General features: G+C 43.2%; 1 protein-coding gene across 10 annotated transcripts in view; it reads right to left on the minus strand.

Moving 5' to 3' along the window:
• The window catches only part of LOC117428033 (calcineurin-binding protein cabin-1-like), a 74645-nt gene that overhangs the window by 52434 nt on the left and 1083 nt on the right, over positions 1-21128 (minus strand). For 5 of the 10 annotated variants that reach the window (XM_058994630.1, XM_058994634.1, XM_058994629.1 and 2 more), the window contains exons 3-27: positions 20941-21033; positions 20647-20760; positions 20200-20334; positions 19604-19784; positions 17428-17557; positions 16804-16953; positions 15959-16272; positions 15328-15496; positions 14941-15077; positions 14253-14470; positions 13706-13784; positions 13402-13589; positions 12874-13023; positions 12118-12312; positions 11438-11674; positions 10000-10156; positions 9313-9428; positions 7788-7949; positions 5759-5965; positions 3824-3969; positions 3177-3438; positions 2579-2749; positions 1917-2006; positions 1573-1730; positions 189-385 (exon numbers count right to left, since the gene is read on the minus strand). In XM_058994630.1, the coding sequence (XP_058850613.1) occupies positions 189-385; positions 1573-1730; positions 1917-2006; positions 2579-2749; positions 3177-3438; positions 3824-3969; positions 5759-5965; positions 7788-7949; positions 9313-9428; positions 10000-10156; positions 11438-11674; positions 12118-12312; positions 12874-13023; positions 13402-13589; positions 13706-13784; positions 14253-14470; positions 14941-15077; positions 15328-15496; positions 15959-16272; positions 16804-16953; positions 17428-17557; positions 19604-19784; positions 20200-20334; positions 20647-20760; positions 20941-21033 (4156 nt within the window). The remainder of the gene's footprint in view (positions 1-188; positions 386-1572; positions 1731-1916; positions 2007-2578; positions 2750-3176; positions 3439-3823; positions 3970-5758; positions 5966-7787; positions 7950-9312; positions 9429-9999; positions 10157-11437; positions 11675-12117; positions 12313-12873; positions 13024-13401; positions 13590-13705; positions 13785-14252; positions 14471-14940; positions 15078-15327; positions 15497-15958; positions 16273-16803; positions 16954-17427; positions 17558-19603; positions 19785-20199; positions 20335-20646; positions 20761-20940; positions 21034-21128) is intronic. The other 5 variants (XM_058994632.1, XM_058994636.1, XM_058994638.1 and 2 more) reach the window with 3 other exon arrangements.

Consider the following 21128-nt stretch of genomic DNA (forward strand, 5'->3'; position numbering starts at 1 on the left):
AAGAACGGTAGTATTAAATCAAGAGGTTGACCTGCAGCCATATTGCCCATCTTACCACTTCCCTATCACCCCGTACAGGCTGGGTCATCATTCAATTTCTACCCAGTGTAGTGATTATTACAGTAGTCCCCGCCCCGTGATTTAAAAGCACCTCCCTGGAGTGGCAGTATCTAGAACAGGGACTGTACCATCAGCCAGGGCCTGCTCCTGCTTCTGCTGCTGCTGACGAAGGGTTTTACGTTTCACGTAATCGTGGTCCACCGGAGTGGCTGTGTAAGGTGGTGATGTCAGACCTGGACCGGTGGACGGGAGGTACGTCCCGGGACCCTGTGCCGTTCCTGTTGAGGAGTGCGAGTCGTCCTCGTTCACTGAAAAGGACTTCTCCCTGGAGAGTGATGAAAACAAGGTGGATCAAGAACAGACAGACATACACCTGGACAAGGCACACACACACACACACACAGCACTGCAAAGAACACAGACAGAATTCACAATGTAAGGATGACAAATATACTGACGTGTGCCTCCACTACTTCCCCTATTGTCTAGGATTTGCACTCCCCACTGTGGATAATATATTTAGAAAATGATAGAAAAATAGAACTGTCAATCATAAAAACAGGGAGAACCATGACCTAAATCCAGGGTATGCCGGTGTAAAAATGAAAGCAAGACATTCAGAAAAACAGAGGGAAAGGGCAACTCCATATACCACCAGATTCCGATACTCTCGTAACTAGTCCAGAGTCCATCTCCCAGCGGTGGATAATAACCCTAATCTTCCTGTGACAAGCGGAGGTTCATGACCGCCCAGGAAACAGACTCCACAATCGGCAAAGAACTATCACTGCCCATGCAGCAGAACAAGCCAGACTCGGGTGCGATCTATCTGAGTTAAACTGCTTTTTATCTGCTCAGCCCCAATGCCAGCAATGCACTAATCAGCCCCCTTCCTGCACGGCCAAAAGGATTACATTTCCCGTTCCCCAACCAGACTTCCAAGGAAGCAAGCGTTGTGCATGTAACACAATACGCAGCACAAATTACATTTACTTCACTTTATTACAAAGTCATCATAAAGTATTTCCAAAAGGGACACCATTGTTGCCAATCCTTTCATTTAAGGACATCCCATGGTTCAAGAAAACATCCATCACAGTACATTAATTAAATTTCTGGAATAAAACAGAAACGAAATGCTTGCCTACAATAGAAGGAAGATAAGTTTTCAAATCCCTTCGTGAGTCAACGAATTAGGACGTCTTCTTGAAAGTTGATATGTTTTTAAGAGGACTGATTATACACTGTAGTCATGGACTGGTCATCTGGAACAGCCTACCAAGTTTCATTCCAGCTGTAATGTCAATAACTACATGGAAAAAATAAGCCTAATAAAACTGGCTTTGTATTGGTGAAAGAATTCAGGACTGGGGAATTCCTGTACTAAATTCACTAGTAATATTTTTCCCCAACCTTTTCTCTTGTGGTTAGGTGTTCCATCCAGTCACAAAGGCATTGTACAAGAAAACACAGAAGTGAATGCAGGCCTGACCGGGAGCCTCCACTACTCACTTCTCACTGGCTTTGGGAGTGTTCTTCTCCTCCCCCCGGGCGAAAGCCCCCTCAGCTGCTTCCTTCAGGATGTTAAACATCATCTCCCGGTCCTGCGCCTGCTCCCCCTCCCCTGCCTCCAGCAACTTCAGGATGGATGCACTGAGCCGGAAGTGCAGCTGAACAGGTGAACACAGTTAAAAAGCATTGCCGGGGACACAGGCTATCCTAGTGTTGAGGACGTGGTCTGTGCAAGACACACAGGCCACATATAGGGCACGACAGGCGGAACAAAACATCGATTATACTTTTTTAGTTTTGGAATAAACTCCTCTTTTCCTAGTCATAATACAATAAAACTGTACCTCCAGAGCTTCCATGGCTAGACCAGGTGGGTTATGGTAGTGAATCTTTCGTGGGTATCGGGCAGCCTCCTCATGCAAGTAATGAGCCGCCTGAAGAAGACAGAAGAACGGGGGAGGGAATTTACAGTAAACTGTTTTGAGTCTTCTTGGTCATGGTATATATTAACTGTACAATAAAGCATTACAGAACATTGTAATCACACCATTCAGTGTGAGCCACCGTGCTGTAAACACACATTCCAGATCTGCCTGCTTCAAAAGGTGCACAGCTCCAGCATAACATGCAGAGTAACGGCAACTCCTTCCTGTGTGACTTCAAGGCTAGTCCTCAGGGCCAAAGCTACATGACACCTCCAGGTTTTCTTACTGGTAATTATATCTTATGAGAGACGAGCAGACTTTTGTCATTTACTTTTTACAACAATGATTTAAAAATAAATAAATAAATAAAAATAATTCGGGATTACTCCTAAAATTGTAACCCTCCCTAGCCAACTTTCTTCCTTAACCCCAGGGAGCACAAGGGCCGTCAGCCAAGATGGGCAATGCAAGCTGGTTGTGTGTCTTGGTTATTCTAACCTCAACTGCATAACACTTTGCAGCAGGTTTTACTGCGAGTGACGCTTTTGAAGTAGTTAGAATGCAAGCACCCCGATCCAGACCTGTTTATAGAGCAGCAGATAGTCTTTTGGGGGCTGCTTGCGTTTCTCTGCGATCTTCCCCAGCATGTAGTGGATCAGCCACTCCTCCTCGTCCCCGTCCCCTTCGCACTGAGAGGCTGCCTGGAAGCAGCGCGAGGCCGTCTCCAGCATGCTGTCCCTGCGCTCCTCCATCTGCAACACACAGGGCTTCATCAGAGGAGCACCCCTGGGAACACCAGCACAGCCCCCCGGGGACCCTCTACAAGAGCAATCAGCATGACAAAGAGGCAGCGTACACACATCACTGTCACACAGCAGCATCAGCAGACAGCTAAGGCTCCAATTAGTGCAGTCTTCTGAAGAGCTCAGTCTGTCTGATTTTTTATTTTATTTTTTTTACATTTTTTGCACCCTAAGATATGATTTGAAAAGAAAAACAAAAATGTGTGAATGTTTACAATCCAATTGCTCGCAAACTCAAACTAAACCACAACATTACCACAAGGTTTCACGTTAGCTTTTTAATTGGTGCATAATTATTTTATTTTTTGTCCTTGTTTCCATGGCCCTTGGTCACAGCCCTGTGCTCAATGACTCGCTAGGTCAGTCTCATCTCTACCTGCTTGATGAATTCCGCAGGCAGGTCACTCCTGTACTGCTTGACCAGCCGCGAGGCGAAGGAATGCAGAGCGTAGGATATTGTGCCGTACTCGATCCACAGGGACAGGTTGGAGAAGTCCACCTCCACGGCCCGCTTGAAGCAGTTCAGAACCGACAGGGAGTGCTTCCAGATCGGCCCGTCACTCTTCAGCTCGTTAGAGTTCAGCTTGTCCTGAATGCGGCTGGCTCTGGCCAGCGCCATACCGGCCCACGAATCAAACCTGCACCGTAACCAACACACAAACAGGGCTGGGGTCAGTTCTAATTCCTTTTTAAAACCAGTTCCAACTCTCATTCCCTTTTACATCAATTCCAACACATCACTGATCAAAATTGCAGTTCGCAGTATTCCGTTAAAACAAGCTTCTCACAATGGCAACACATTACTTAAATTGAAATCACTGTCAATTCAATCGGTTTCAAATGAAAAGTAGTCGAGTAATCCCAGCAATTATTATGTCTAAAATATCAATTCCAATTCCTTCGAAAGAATTTGATTTTAAAAAGGAATTGGAATTGAAAAACAGGAATCGACTCCAACCCTGCACATAAAATCAGCAATGACACACATCCTCCGCCACAGCTGCAGAATTCTCCAGTACTGACCTGTCTGGAGATATGCAGATGTCATGCATGTAGAATTTAATGGCTTTCGACTGCTCCTTGTTTTTGAAGTGATAATCAGCCAGGAGGTAATACAGCTCACACACCAGAGGGGACGCTGGACTAGCTCCTTCGGGGAGAACTGGCACCTGGACAAGAATGAAAAGATAGTACCCATGAAGCAAACTTGAATCATAAAATACAGTACAGCAGAAATACAAAAACAAAAAACACAGGTTAGCAGCTTGGAAGAGACAAATTTAGTCAGAAATGGTAGCAGGAATGAATATGTTCCAATTTTCCTGCTCTAACCACAAACGCTGTTTGTGCTTTAAATGACTCAGCCAACTGTCTTAACAGCTAAATAAAATGCAACTGCCAAGAGAAAAGGAGGGAAAAAATCCAACTGTTTTATTCCAGTGTCGCCACTGTGTTGTCTTTGGAACAGCCCCCATGTAAACAGGGCAATATCAATGAGTGCTTGGCACAATCCATTTCCAACAGACACAAATCATCAACAAGAACATTTCCAGCTTCCAGAGTCTGGAACCCTTTCCTGCTCACCTTCTACAGCAAGGTCAGTTAAAGCACTTCTCTGTAGGATTTTCATCACAAAGAGGATTTAAATATATGTACTCGCCTTTTTCTTCTGCATTTCATATTACATGATTATTCTGTTCTGCCCATTACCGGCGTGTTACATTATTAAAGTAATAATACTGAACGCAGAAAATGAAATTGGTCTTTTTGGTTCCAGGAACTACTTAACACAGGCTACCAAGCTTTGACAACACTGTCTGAGAGTGTGGTCACATTGTGAATGATGACTCCACTATGCTAGGCACTGTTTGTTCTATTATTCCATAAATCGGGGTCTGCCATTTCAATCAGTGTTGCTGGTTTTGCTTTAATAATTGTTTTTACCTACAGACTGCCAGCTACACACAAAAAGTGTAGGTACAAACAGATACTATGAAAATACAAATGCACAGACACAGAGATATACAGGAAGATGCCGTGGACAGGAAGATTTCATCGAGATGATGAGTCTGTTTTTACCTATCCAACTGGTGAAAAAAAAAAAGAAGCTAATTTTGCATTTATAAAGAACACTGTAAATATGTTACTAACCAAACTATCTGGTGTCTCTTGGCTGCTGTATACATGCAAAGAAAACTAAGCATTCTACTAGTCTAAATTGACTGCTCAAGAAGATAACGTGACCTGCTGCACAAGCTCACAATCTGTAGCTCCCAGATGATACTGTATTGATGGGCATGCTGGCCAATGCATCCACTGTGCTCACGGAGGAATCCCTAGGGAAGTTCCCATGATTGTTGCTGAATAGTTGATCTCAACTCTCACTCAGCTCATATGAGACAATGTACATGCAGTAGGACGGAAGCCCTTCATGTAAATAGTGTGTGTGTGGTAATATAAGGTTGGCAGGGATGGGGTTAAATCTGTCCGTCAGCAATCACAGGGTTGGCCATTCCCCAATTAGCTAATTGAGTGCTAATATTGGTAATTGAGGGCCACATGTATATAAGGAAGGAGACATCCTTTGTCTGGGAGAGGGAGTAAGTGGTGTTCAGGTGAGTGTATGTACTGTGTTTTTGGAGAACTTGGTCAGTGAAGGTGCATGCCCAGCCTGACAGCAGAATTGTTTTGTTTAACCTTTTGTTTTGGCCCTTGTGCCTGTTTATTTGTCTGTGTGTTTTGTTGCTTGTGTATTAAAAGTGCACATACGTGCTTGAACTGCAGCTTTCCCGGACTCTTATTTCTGATACTATCCAATCGAGACAATTTTCTTCTCATGCATGATACTGGAATGGCAACGTTTGTAGAAAGCCACCACCAGAAAGAACAATTCAAGTGATACATTTGCAGACCATATGATTTTGCTCATATAGTCTCTTCTGGCCTGCTGTGGTTTACCTTGTCGGAGGTCCCCTCGATGAAGGCAGACACCTCCTCCATTGAGAGTTTGGGGGTCTCGCTGCGAGGGACGATGAAGGAGATCTTCCTCAGCAGGTTGGCCAGGTCTGCAGACACCGTGCTCGCCTTGTAGCTGTCAAACTCTGGCAGAGTCTTGGGCTTGACATACTCGAACAGGAACAAGGCTTCACTCCACATCAGGTCCACCTGCACACAGTGAGAAAGAAGGAAGGCTCTCAGACACTGTGCTAACAAAAGATCCAATTAAAAAAGGGGAGGGGGACGAAACGGTCTATTATGTGGTTGGTGATTCATGTCTGTGTTATAAAAATAAATACATTTCTAAATGATAATTTAAACAATTAAAAAATAAATCAGAATAGCATCAACACTGAAGTACAACCAAAGGTTAAATAGGTTTACATTTTAATAAAGCGTGGAGCTAGTTTGGCATTATTTTGGCAATTCAAAACCCCTCATACACCGCGCCTTACAAATGAATGTGGGCCAGTGCTTAACACTACAAACAGGAAGAATCCCAGTTTGCTTATCAACCACTCCAGGCCTCCAGTGCTAATAGCACATTGCCCCTTTAAACCTTGCATCAAAAAACAGAAAATGCAAAAGTTAGGATATTCGGATGACAGCCACAGGCTAATACATGGGATTTCAAACTGCGGTAAAAGCTGGGTGAATAAAACCAGATTCCAAGCTGTCTGACTCATACACAAGCCAAACAAACATGAGTTTTATTATTTTATTTAGGGCGCCTGCATGAGGTCTGAACTGGCTGCGTTTCAGGAGGGAGCTGGGAAAGAATCTCCTCATTGCTCATTGAAAACACATGTGCAAGCACCACATATTCAACACATGCCTTGCTCGCTTCCCCCTGAGTATAGTGCCATAGATAAGTAAGGACTGTGTAAATATGTGCATAATTTTTTTTTTTTTTTTTAAATGCACTTAGAAGCTGTCTCAATGGCAGTGTGGGGTTGCTATAGAAACTCTTTATGTGGGTTCAGTGGGGCGGTCAACCTTAACCTTTTCGATCTTTAGAGACTTTGTGGGTGTAAATATATTTAAGGGGTTTAAATCTGGAATACTTCAAGTGTTTGCGTGCATATGTCTTTATTCGTTACTAATGACGGAGTAAACACCCCCAGCCTGCTTTGTGAAATACCAGACACACTGACCCCGGTGACCTGGAATAACGTCTCTTAAAACCTGCTTCTTCTCACCCCCATTTCAGGATAGGGCCTCTTTCAAAATGAGCACTCATGCTTGAAAGACTGCATGCTTTAATTATTATCTTCCAATTGATAAATACAAAAGCAGACCAAAACAAAACCCGCTGTGAAGCTAAACTTTCCAGTACAACATGCCCCCTGGTGGTCTGCTATGGTATTGCTTCTCTACCTTGCTTTGTATATGAAAAGGGTTTGATCAGGCGGATTGTTAATATGTAATAAGCAATCCCCATAAAACATAACATATATTGATGGTTTTTACATCAGGCTAAGCAAATGTAAACACACTGACTGCATCTGTCAAGAGTGCCTGCTGTTGAGGGTATCTCACTTCCTAATGCTCAGTATCTAGAGTGCAGCTGAAGCAATGCTCTGTGACTAAAACACCAACAATGCTCATTAACGCACTAGGTTCTCCTTCACGTTCTGGGCACTGCTCTTCATGCAGGCAGCAGAAGCACTGCTCGCAATGGGAATGCACGGCTCATTAGGGTTAGAACAATCACCCATGAGCAGAATATCAAATCAATCATTTGTTCAATCTTGATTATTTACTGCACTAAAAAATAAGCATGTTTCTGAGAGTCAATTAAAGCTAAAAACACCATTGCTACTGAATATTTTGTTCCTCTTCCTCCCTCTAGAGGACTGTTTTGTCAGCTGTCCCATACAGAGAGTGTGCTCGGTGTAATTAAACTTAGTTGGGTAATGGCTTTCATTTCGATCCCGTGGTATTGTGGGAGAGAACAGCGAGTGAGGCTCTATGAGGATTCCCTCCTGACCTGCTGTGCGGAGTGCTCCTCGAGGTAGCGCGCCTTGTTCTTCTTGCTGGGGTAGGAGTACAGGCAGTAGAAACACTGCTCCAGAGCAGTCTCCAGCTCCTCTTTGTAGGGGTGAGCATCCTCCGAGGTGGAGGCAGCCAGCTCCTTCTGCAGCACACGCACCTGACAGACACAGAGGGGCACGCTTTCAATGAAACACCAAACCTGGCTCATTCCATGTTATGTGTGTTCCAGTTTGGAGCACATCCTCCCGCACTGTAACGGAGGCCGAACACTTGGTGTAACACATATTTTTTAAGTTATGTAGCCAAGACTCCTAAAGGAACATTTTCTTAATTTTATTTATTTTAAACTCATAAGGAATGATTTCCAGAGTGCTTAATGTTGCTGTAAAACACATAACATGGAATGGGCTACTTACATTTAGTCAAAAGCATGTGTCTAAAATGAGCTGAAACAGAAGGTATAAAAAAAAAAAAGTGGGAGGCACCTTGAGTCCCTACAGTGTAAACAAACTGGCCAGTCAGCATGATCTGCTTTTCAATAAAGAAGTGTATAAAATGCTAAAAACTCTTTCAGCGTCAAGTATGGTTACATTTAGCTGTATTTTATATGCATATTAAGCTGATTCTATTAAAAGGCATTACTAAACAAAACTACCACTAGAACAAAAGGAACAGAAACACTGCCCAAGGGTAACTAATTAAATAGTTTCACCATTTTATACTGCAAAGTATATATATATATATATATATATATATATATATATATATATATATATATATATATATATATATATATATATATATATATTATATATATATATATATATATATATATATATATAAAATAAAGACACACAAGGGGGCTCCCGAGTGGTGCATCCAGTAAAAGCACTTGCTAGAGTGCAGGATGCGCTCTATAGCCTGGACGTCGCCGGTTCGAGTCCAGGCTATTCCACAGCCGACCGTGGACGGAAGCTCCCAGGGGGCGGCGCTCAATTGGCTGAGCGTCGTCCGGGGGGAGGGAGGGTTAGGTCGGCCAGGGTGTCCTCGGCTCACCGTGCACCAGCGACCCCTGTAGTCTGGCCGGGCGCCTGCGGGCTTGGCTGTAAGCTGCCCAGAGCTGCGTTGTCCTCCGACACTGTAGCTCTGAGGCGGCTGCACGGTGAGTCTGCAGAGTGTAAAGAAGCGGGCGGCTGACGGCACACAGCTTCGGAGGACAGCGTGTGTTCATCTTCGCCCCTCCCGAGTCAGCGCAGGGGTGGTAGCGGTGAGCTGAGCCTAAAAATAAATGGGCATTTCAAATTGGGGAGAAAATAATAAAAACTAATTGGCAACGACTAAAAAAAAAAAAAAAATTAAAAAAAAAAAAAATTAAAGACACACACATATAAAGATTATAAAAAAAAGCAGAAAAACTAAAAACACAAACACTTATATAGTTAAGATACCATTGAATGATATAGTACTATTCACATGATCGTGGACTGTGGGACCGTGTTGTGCAGTACAGCAAGACCTACATAAAACTTTAGGAGAGCCCCGTCCGAGCTGCAGCACCAAGCCCTCCTGCCCAGGTACTCGTGAGCTGTGTTCAGCAGCATCAGGGAGGAGGGCAGCATTGGGGCGTCGGCATCATCTGAGGAATACATTCAAACAAATCAGTAGGACGTCACAACACTACCGTCAGATCAGATTCAAGAACACTGTTAGTTTAAAACAAAACTGATATATTATATAGTTAAGCATTTCCTGATCTTGGGTTGTTAACTTAACAAGGTCTATTTCAATTATCTAAACAGAGGCAGATCTGAACACTGAGCTTTAACTCCCCCCCCCATGGATGACAGTTCTCATTCATAACTATCCAACATTCAAATCGTGCCGAATTCAGAAATAAATACTACAAAAAACAATGTTTTGACTAGAAGCACTTTTTCCAATATCTTTTTCAATATCTTGATCTACAAAGGCAAAGGCAAAGGGAAGAACACACTTTCTGAGACTAATAAAATCATTCTTATAAAATGTATCAAACTGGCAAGAAACATGTTGTTGCAGAAGGAGCAGTTGGATTTTTGTTCTGACTCATATCTTGTTAGTTTTAAACCATACAATATTCCAGTGTCGGGATCCCGCATTGCCACTGTCTGGGGGGTACCTCCTCTGACCTGTGGATACACACATTAGTTTCTACAGAGGACCCCCACCCTCTTCGTGGCTGTTCCCCTGCCGGTGCTGCCTGCGCAGGGAGTGGAAGGTCTCCTCCTCCTGCTTGATGACGTGGTACAGCAAGATCCAGGGCAGCACGGACGACATGTACGGCTCCTTGGGGTCCTCCGGGATCGCCATGCTGCAGTCGATGAGCTGCAGTGCACACATACAGAGAGAGAGAGAGAGAGAGAGAGAGAGAGAGAGAGAGAGAGAGAGAGAGAGAGAGAGAGAGAGAGAGAGGGGAACGCAGTTCATCGAAATGTGGATCCATATTCAAGTGCATGCACATGTACAGCTATGGCTAAAGGTTTCGCATCATCTAGAATTTTAGGATTGAAACAATTTAAAAGAAAAAAAACAACTATACGAACATAATTTCGATCTTTTATTGAACGTCATAAAAACTACAAAATGATATTGCAAGTGTCTACCGGAAGCCATAATAGTAGTACACTATTTCATGCTAGATTTCAAAATTTTTCAGTTTTTCGTTAAGTATATGGAGAAAACTACAAAGCGTTATGTAATTCACTATGCGAGAGTAACATTATTCAGCAGGTTTCATTAGACTTTATGAAGCAAAACTAGTTAATTCTATAGGGTGATGCAAAACCTTTGACCATAGCTGTAAAATGTCAGAATGTGAATAAGTGAAAAACAGTGAATGACCATTCTACGGTTATTTCCTTCAGCAACCATGTGATGAGTCAAAGGGGTTTCGGTCTGTAATTCAGCCTCCCGACAGTAGAAGGCATCAAACCAGCTCGGGACTTCCCTTACCAAGATCTCGTGACCATGACAAAAGTCATCTTTATGAGGGGCGGCACCTTGGTGAGGGGTGGAAGTACGAGTATGTAAATTCCAGCCACTGGAGTCAAGTGAGGTTCAAGGACACTTGTTAGTTTAGAATTGGTGTTCCACTGACTACCGGGGCGGGGCTTTGCATACTAAAGGGAACGTGCTACTGTGTTCGGGGTTGGTCCCACAAAGTATAGGCGGAGGAAAGGCTGGAGGGAGAGAAGCAGTGCCGGGTTCTCTTTGTTTTTATTATCACGGACGGAAGCTTTACTAACGTTGTTCTTTTTGTTCTGATCCCTTTTTTTTTGTTCAGCATATCAAGAAGAGGACTAAGAAGCTTCCGTTCCTTTCGTTTGGTTTCTCCAGCACTCCCTCCCTCACATCCTTCTTTTGTTTGTTTATTTTTGCGTGTAATTATTAATAAAGTAAAAAATTTATTTTACACATAAATTACTGTCTGGAAATTCCATTATTACTCACACGCCTCACAAACCAGTAGTTGGCTGGCTTGGGATGTAGATGAATATGTATATATAGCTAAACCTAGTACAGGTACATGTTTTACTGGCCACTGAGCAATGCAAATGATTTAGAAACACTAATTGAAGGGATCCAAGCAGAGCGGCAGGGTGGCACCTGTATGAGGTTGCTGGTGAAGCACACCAGGCTGGCGGTCCGGAGGCAGCTCTTCAAGATGCTGGGGTCCTGGGAGAGGCAGAGGTTGATGCCAGTCAGCAGCTGTGTCACCGTGGCGACCCACTCCTCTTTAGCGGAGGACGCGGTCACGCTGTTCATCTGCTGGATAGCTTCGTTCAGAGACACCTCGGAGCACTCCAGACACTGTCGGAAATCCTTCAGCTTCAGCAGCGAGTTCTGGAGCAGGGCACACAGGGAGAACACACTTACAACTACACGCACTCAAGCATAAATTGGATGGCACGATTCATAAGAAACTAAGGGGTCAGTTTTATCATCCAGTAACCTGCCAGGGTAAGCCTATGTGGATTGCATAAAGGTGGATTCCCTGGTAGTGTAAAAAAAAAAAAAAAATCTGTGGTTTATCCCAGCGGGGTATAGTTTGATCAAATCAACCCTTAAGTCAAGTACGTTTTGGCTATTTTTTGTGTTCCTTTCTTATAAAAATATTGCCTTAGAATTCCTAAGATTTTTCTTTTGTGTTAGATTAAGTCACTAGCACCCTAACAAGCCTTTCCAAATGCCTTGCACAAATCATTAGTCTAGTAGCAGATATGATCGATAGCGAGTGCATCTGTACATCACACACAGTGCATTGTGTTCTGTGAAGGGGTCCTGACCTGGAGCAGCAGCAGCTGAGCAGGTCTCTCTGGGATGGAGGTGCTGAACTCGACCTGCCTGGCCCGGCCCGATCCCTCTGTGCTCAGAGTGGGGCGGAGGAGCTGCACCACCGCCTGGCAATCCCCCGACTCGAAGAGACACTGCAGCTCTTCCAGGGACTGGCAGCGCTCCAGGGACTTCAGCTTCTTGTCAACCTGCGAGGGGGGCCAGAGCAGAACATCTGAATCGGCACATTTGCATAAGGAAATAATCCAGATTAAAAATGTAATTCTGACATGCAGCATCCAGTGACACTACAGGTTAAGTAAATAACATAAAGTGCTCAATTAGGGCTCTTTCAGTGTGGTTCATACCATTTCAAGATGTACTTAATTGAATACCTACATATATGGCCAAAAGTTTTGCATCATCTAGAATTTTAGGATTGTAACAGAATCTTGCCAAAAGAATTGTCAGTTTTTTGTTAAGTATATGGAAAACTACAAAGTGGTATGTAATTCAATATGTTAATGTAACATTATTCAGCAGGTTTAATTCAAAATAAGTAATTTTATAGAGTGATGCAAAACATGGCCATAACTGTAGGTCCAATGAAACAACTGAAGACCTGTTTAGATCAATGTTCTGGATTGCTCAACCCAATAATTAAAGACATGGTCAGAACAAAGTCTCCAGCAGATGAAATTCACAAGCCATGAACCAAACACATTGTTCTCGGATCCGATGTTGAGGTGTTGGAGGGCCGGCAGTCTCACCTCTTCCACGGAGATGGCTGAGTCCATGCACAGGTTGGGCAGGCGGATGGTTAACTTCTCCCCGCTTTCACCTCCAGACTGTACCGCAGTGGGGCCCTGGAGCATCCCTGTGCAGATATCATAGCTCTCCAGAGCCTGCTCCATGTCACCCTGGAATAAGCAGCAACAGCAGTGGCAGGGTTTTATTGTGAAGTGCCCATTTTAAAGATAAAAGCCCCTATTACATTAGGGCTGCCAACACATAATACATTCATATAATAAAAAGTCCCTCACAGTGAATTCCATGGATTCTCCACAGAGAGAAGCAGATTGCTCCAGCTGTTGCTTTCTGACAGCCCCATATCTTACTAACTGAAGTGCTCTTTTACTATAGCGTGTCTGATTAGATGCTGTATGATGATTGGAGCCTTTTTTGATATATCGGGCTTTTTGCTATTTTGTGATCAAATATGTTAAATACAAATCAAGAGAAAATGATCTTTCATTGGAGGAAGATAATGATGTGGATTCTTTGTCCCTTGTCAGTACCTGCAGTGCTAGGAAGCGAGCTTTGAGCCAGTAGACCCGGACCACGAAGGACAGCCAGCTGTCTTCAAACAGGTCCCTCTGCGAGGAGGCAAAGGCCAGCTGCACCAGGTCACCCTGGAAATGCTGGCCGGGCAAATTGGAGCCGAACTGATTCGAGACTGAACCCGACTGGCACTTCCGTGGAGAGACTGAGAACACAGACAAGAGACACCGAGACTGGTGTTGGTCACCATTTACCATTTACAAATCTGATTGCATCTCTATTTCAAACTACAGTAATTAAAAAAAGACCTGTAGCTCTTACTTATGCTGTTTTTGCCCTTTGTCAGTAACCACTGCTCAAGCTGGAGCTCCATGCACGACAGGCTCATCACCATCATATCCTACAAGGGAAACAAGAAACAAGGAAAAAACTAAATCACATTCATTTTTACAAACCTATGTAACACAAGGAGGCTAGTTCTCAATAACCAGACTCCAACTTATGAAACCAATAAAACCATCTGGCAGTGGGAACAAAGTATTTGAATCTAACATCGTGACAGCAATGTTTCCTAAACTTCAGTTCATGAGTTGTCCAGGGTGCGATTTTCATGGAGAAACCGAACAATCCTAAGAACCTTTCCAGCAAGCTGCATTATCACAAGGATTTTTCAGGGAACACACACTTTACAATTAAACTAGGGAAATCTATCTGGATCATAGCTTTACAGTTTATATCCTATTAACTTATATTACTTCACCAGCAGAGGTCAGCATTATCAGAAAACACAATTAGTAATAGGCTGGCAAAGCCTTCAGGACTGCGCACTCCCTCTCTTGCTGTTCCCTGTCCTCAGTCCGCCCTGTACCTTGATGTGCTGGTTGCTGCAGTCCCGGAGCAGGGGGTTGGGCAGGCTGCTGCTGTGTTGCCTCCAGCTGGTGTAGATCTCCAAGACCACTGCTGCCAGGCCTGCAGGCCACTCCGCCAGGAACTGCTGACCGATCACCTTCAGGTAACGCATCATCAGCTCCAGGATCCCACCGTTAGTCATGTTATTCAGCAGGAAGGTGTGGACACCTAGCCTTTCTATATAAAAAAAAAAATAAATGAATCACAAGTGTATAATCTGACACATTACAGGTTCCTGCATTCACGGCATGAGCATAGTGGTTCCAAAGATACAGCTTTTAACAGCTCACTGAACTATGGTGAAAGCTTTATCAAACTCGCGCAAGTGGTTCTGAAGATTCACTTTGCCAGATCTCATGCAAACTTAATTCTCTACTATCTGAATTTACATTACCTTATACCTATTGGCTTAGAAATAAAGTGACTGAAAGACTAGCAATATGTCATCCCTTTGATGCTACAATACCCAAGTTCTAGAGTTAACATTTATAGAAACTGACAAAGAAAATCAAACGCCAGAACAAGGTGCAGTAGACAAACACGCTATTCCAGATGAAACAGTAGTTTTTTGCAATGTGGATTACGACTGCAATCTACTCTTTTACTACATTATCATACAGATATTGTGTAAGTGAATGAAAACCTACCAGATTCCATGAAGGGCGTGGAGTCGAAAGACATGCAATGTGAGCCGACAAGCTGCGCGCTGTCTTGCTTCACCTCGGAGAGGATCTCATAGCTGTTTAAGCTTTCATCCTCATCCTCCGGGTCCAGCTTCTTCAGCCTGCGAGGGAGACGTTCAACTTCTGGCATTTGCTATTTTTGTATACTACCTTTATAAACTAAATATGAATACATGCATGAACAAACCCCCATGGTCACAATTAGATCAAACTGTTTATTTGTATTATTCGTCATTCTTCATAGTAATAGGTGGGTTAGTTTGCTCACCCATCTAATTAATCTGCCTGTTTCATATTTTGGATACTTGGCATATCTGGCACACATTCTGCTCAGGTGAGTATTCACTGTACCTGGAGGGAAGGAACTTGACCAGCAGCTCCTGGAAGTCGATCTTCTCCTCCTTCTTGCACTTGGTGTTTCGGACCCTGGCTGAGCGTCGCTTGGCTGTCTCTCCACTCTCCTCCGCAGCACGCTTCCGCTTGGGGGGCTTCTTCGCCTTGTCAGCGAGGGACGCGTCAGCTGCAACACAGAGAGAGCAGCCTGTCAGTACTGACAGCAGACCAGCTGATCTGGAGTTCTACTGCCGAGAGGCATGTCTGTCACAAAAGGCATTTTTCCCTTACAAAACTAGACAAGTCCTAACCCAGCCTGCAGCTTTACAGTGCCTAGAGTACTGTAGTTTTGTCAGCCATTTTTTCCTCCTGTCTTGTTCTTTTTAATTTTGCTTTTGACTGGTGCTAGACTGGCAGCAATAGAAACAGAAATGATTTAATTTATTACAAAGCTGGCAGGAGCAACCCCACACGATGTGACTCGACTACCCTACACAAGGTCACAAACTCGACTGAGAAATCACTTCACATAGCTTCTTGGTTGGAATCAGAAAATATGAATATGCCATTGCCAATCCATACACGTTCACAATTCATCTAAAGAAAAAGGGAGTCTTGTACGCCATGTTACCCGCTATACACATCTTACCACACACACCTACGGTCGTGGTCACTTCCACAACGTTCTGGCTCTGTGCTAGCTGGAGCACGGTGGTCTGGGCTGGGGGCTGGGCAGGGGGCTGGCTGGTTGGGATCAGCTCTGTAGCGGGCAGTGAGGTGCTGTTGTTGCTGGAGACGATTTGGATCACACTGACTGGAGTGAAGGACAGGGGGGAGGTGTGGAGCCGGTCGGGGTCCTGGTATTCAGACAGGTCGATCCTCTTGCCCAGGCTTGGCCGAGGTGGTTCACAGGTGGTCTGGTGCCTGTACATGGCCAGCAGGCTCTCTCCCAGGCATTTCCATCTGGGGGTACAGCAAGCAGCATCATCAGACAACAGAAGTTACTTTAACACTTCATTGACCTAAAACAATATTTGCCAGGTTTTTGCATACACCCTGGGGGTTCTAATCTTGTCTCAGGATAGGACGGATCAGCACTTCGATGGGTGACCTTCATGGAAAAATCAGGTGTTGCTGCGTTTGACGGGGTGTCGATGCAGCTAAAGCATCAAGCGAAAGCCCTGGCAGAATCCCAACACAGATTAAAATGTCCTGATTTTATAGATATAGTTCTGTAGCAACAGCCAAGGTGCAGACTGACTGAACTGAGAATAATACAGACTAATCAGAGACAGCCAGGAGTGTAACACTGGCCACTTTAATAGAGCTCCCCACCTAATATTGGGTCAGCCAGGCTTTTTCAGCTACAGTAACACTGAAGCCAATGTGGTTTCACTTGAACACAAACAGAAGAGCAGAGGGTGGTCACTATACACTGATTGAGCTGTTCATTAGGACTGCAGAGAGAAGTTGTAAAATGAATAAACAGCGTACGTGTAGCAAGCGATGGGCTGGACGAGTTTGAGGTCGGGCTGTGGCTCTCGGGTGTCCAGGGCCTGCCTCCTCCTGCGCAGATCCAGAGCTTCCTGGAGCACGGCCGCCGCCTCCCCTTCATCCACCTCCACCGCGTGGACAGACATGTCACTGCCCAGGAACACACAGCACAGGGAATGAGACCACTGCTCTGACACACACTGAGGAACTGTCACTCTGTGTTCATGTCATTTGTACATACAGATCAACGTCAACTCTACAAATCTGCAACAGAAGAATCTCTTAAACCAGACACTGACAATGAGCAACTGTGACACATAGTGGCCAGAAAAAGGATAATCACATTACTTTGTGTTTTAGTTTAAACACTATTCAAGATAACTATCTTATTCCCTAGTTCAGATAATATGATTATATAGGCTAATGTAATACTTTTTTGACATGCTGCAGACAAGACGGAATATTTGAAAAGCCTAACAAATTATTTTTTTTATTTGAGGACTCTAAATAATATATCGAACACTCCAAGCATCAGTTTTACGTCAAACCCACCCAAGCAGTTTGATGGCAGTACAGAAAGCTAAGAATAAAGCTGCTGCAGAACTATTACTATGTCCCACTCACCATGTCATGAACATGCGGAAGGAATCCTTTCTGAGGCAGGGCTGCTCTTCGAAGATCCTCTCCTTCAAAACCAGACCTTTGGTGTAGCAGCGGTCCTTCTCCAGGGCTTTACAGATAAAATACAGGCAGCCTGGACACAACAACAAGACAGAGCAACAGCTCACTTAAAACCAGCCTAATGAATATAGTCTTTTACATTGTGCACAAATAACCCTACTGGGCCAATCCACTCCATGAAAATGGGAAGTCTGGTACATTAATCAATCCAGATTAATGGTAATCCCACAATGATAGAGGGTTTATGTTGTTGCTGTATGTTGCCATATACAGGACTTTGAATTAAATGGACCAGATGATTTATTTCTAATGAGAAAATCAGAACAAGTGACTCAGTGTTTATGGAAAGATGCACCACCTTATTTTCATTGTAATACTTTCTCAATAAATGTTTTGGTCTGGTATACTGGATAAAGAACAAACAATCTGCATATAAGTAAATGTTAAGTTTGCTTAACAAAACAAAGGTTTTACATCCATTTGTGTAGAACACAAAAAAGCATAACATATATATTAGACATTTTGACAATCACACTAACTGAGATACAAAACAATCTTACTATTCATTCATTAGCAGAACATTCCCTTTTTCTACAGCTCAAGAACCATGGTGTCAGGATGAGTGCAAGCTTCAGAAACGGCAAATTTAAAAACAAAGAGACACAGCTCTTTAATTATATATTCAATTATCATCAACTTCCATGTGCTAAAAAAATGTAACACATTTGTACTTTTTTTTATAGATAAAAACCGACCTTACCTGGCTAAGCCTCCAATAGTGTACTGTTACTCATTATTCAGTCTCTTTTAATTCACGGTTTGATTTGCATCACTGTGTACCGTGGTGTTAACAGCTTGGCTCCACAACAAAGGGTGTCTTACCACCACGTCTCGTGCAGGATAAGTTTAATTCCACAAAATTGCAGAGAACAGAAACTGGATTGGGTTTTATTGTATCGTTCCTGGGATTAGCGCATTATTTCCTGCCACTCAATCCTGTATTTTGCAGTTGCAGTTATACATCTACAGGTGATAAAAGCGGTTCCCTGTAGGTGCTGTGATGTATAATAGATCAGAGCCCTTGACGACAGCTACTGCCTCCTGAATTCCCAGTGAGGTGGAAAGAACCAGGGAGGGCGGGCTTGAACACTGAAATAGAAAGCTTTACACTGCACAGAACACCACCGTGTGTTCTCACCTACCACACTGCTCTCAACTTTCAATCTTATTTTAATAATACACATACTAAAGCTGTGCTTGGTGTGGAATATATTGCAGCATGGAGCATTCTGATTACCACCCACACCTCTGCCAACAGATTAATTCAGGGCTTGTTTAGAATGGTTGGTAAATATTAATAGCTTTAATTGTCTTGTCATTCACAGCAGTTGCAACTAATTTCAGGCAAGACAGTTGAAGCTAAAATATAATATGGCCCATCCTGTTGTCGAGCATGATAAACATAGCTAAAGCAGGGCTCGAAATTAACAGTGGCCATGCGGCAATGGCCGTGGATGCCCTTTTCAATTGCTGCAATGCCCTTCAAATGCCTATCACGGCAATTGTGGGCACAGTGTCCTTCCAATACAGCAACTGGAGACGCCTGTACACACCAAATTATGAAGTGTTTGTGTCCAAACTATAACATGATTACGTGGTTTGCGGGAAGAAAAAAAACAAACAACGAACACTACCCTTTCAAACACACAGATTTCTACTGTGCGTAACAATGCCACCTCTGAAAAGAGTCCAGAAAAAAAAGGAAAGGCCTTGCACAATATGCAAAACGTGATCCTTTTTCAGGTCACTAGTATAGAAAGGTTTAAGATACTTAGACCCACTGACAAGTGGCTTTCTTTCAGGGTTAAACAAAATATTACCGTAACTAACTTGAATATGTTTCAATTGTCGTTATCCCCTTATTTTAATGTCCTTATTTTTACCACAACAAAACCAAAGTGCTAGGAAATACCTTTCTACATTGTGTTGCATCTACAGAGCTGCAAACTAAAGGATAAAACACAAGCAAAGAATAAAAAAAAACATAATCCACAGAAGAAAAAAGGGGGAGCAGTGAGAATAATCTTCAAGTGATGAAGTCCACTGAGTGGTTACTCACAGCTGTAGTCGCTGAGCGTGTAGAGCACTGTGATGAGGTTGTCCAGGCACGGCCAGTGGTCAGGGTTACACCGCAGTCCCTCCTCGAAGGCGTGTCGGGCCAGCGGGATTCGAATCAGACGCAGGGCCACCTGACCAATCTTATACCACATGTTCACGTCCGTAGAGTCCAGCAAGACAGCCTAAATAACAGAAACATGTATGACTGGTTATAAATCTCTATTCATAAGCAAGAAATAGGACTTTACAGGACTAAACATGAACTTCACTTTTTTTTTTTAATTATATGGTGTATAAAATAAAAAATAAAAGTTTTGTTATTTTAATTTACAGAATCTGCAAATACTACATATTTCCAACAAGCGGCACTGCATTTTATAAATAACATATTAAAACAAAGTTAATGGACAAAAGTGTTAAAGGTCAAGTGATCACTCAGATTTGTTCCCCCCCAACATCTCTAGAGATGTCTCCCCATGTTACTAAACAACAGTAATCACATTACAATTTGATGTCTTTGATAACTAAATGTTATCAAAGACTCCAAACAAATCTGAAGGCAAAATATGATATGGCAAACCCTTAGAGCTTGTTTACCTCTAGATAGAACTCCATGGCTGTCTCCAAGTCATCTCGGAGTGCTGCTAGGCTGGCTAGGTTTTTGTACGTGGAGTATTTCAGCATCAGCCCTGGGTGCTTCAGTCCCACCTTCTCGTCTTCAGAAGGAATAGCCTGGGAAATAAAGTCAAAATAAAATCATTCAGATACTGTATACCCCCTTTTATTAGCATGCCACTAATTTTAGCTATCTTCACAATTTCTAATTAAACACTAACTCAGATGGTTGCTAATTGTGCTTTACTGTATACTACACTTTACATCAGTATGGCTTGGCCTTCATTTCTGAAAGACATGGCATTCAACTTTTCTGAAACAAAAATTACTTGATCAACACAAGTACACAGTGCGAAATGGGAAACTACATTAGGCTACAAAAGAGAAAGGAACCCAAGGCCTGTTGCTCCTGCTGCCATTATTACATACCTCTTTGAGCAGTGGGGTCTCCAGTAGCATGTGGTAAGCCTTCGCAGACTCCTCAAACTGATCATGCTTCTGCAGGTCCAAGGCTTTGTGGTACAAAGAAAATGCTTCAGCTTCCTAATCAGAAGAAGAATTTGGATCATAAAATGAAATTCACAGTAGTACAGTAGCTGCACCCACGTTCAGGCAAACACAAAAGACAACTGGAGAGATCAATGTAAGAACATGTCACCTAATGTACACATACGAGTTCATAGCACTAATCTGGTTGGTTGAATACCTCTGATATCTACTAACCTGGGCCTCCTTGGTCTGAGACTTATGGCTCTTCAGGGAATCCTCATGTTCATCGCTAGTTGCTGAGGCAGCATTAAGGGCTGCGATACGTATCTGAAAAAACAACATGAGAATCTCATTATTGTTTTTTTAACATGAAGTATAATGCATTATATTTTCCAGCCAATCCTGGCCATTTCCCCAAACAG

This window comes from Acipenser ruthenus, chromosome 21 (assembly GCF_902713425.1).
Source record: "Acipenser ruthenus chromosome 21, fAciRut3.2 maternal haplotype, whole genome shotgun sequence".
NCBI classification, from domain to species: domain Eukaryota; kingdom Metazoa; phylum Chordata; class Actinopteri; order Acipenseriformes; family Acipenseridae; genus Acipenser; species Acipenser ruthenus.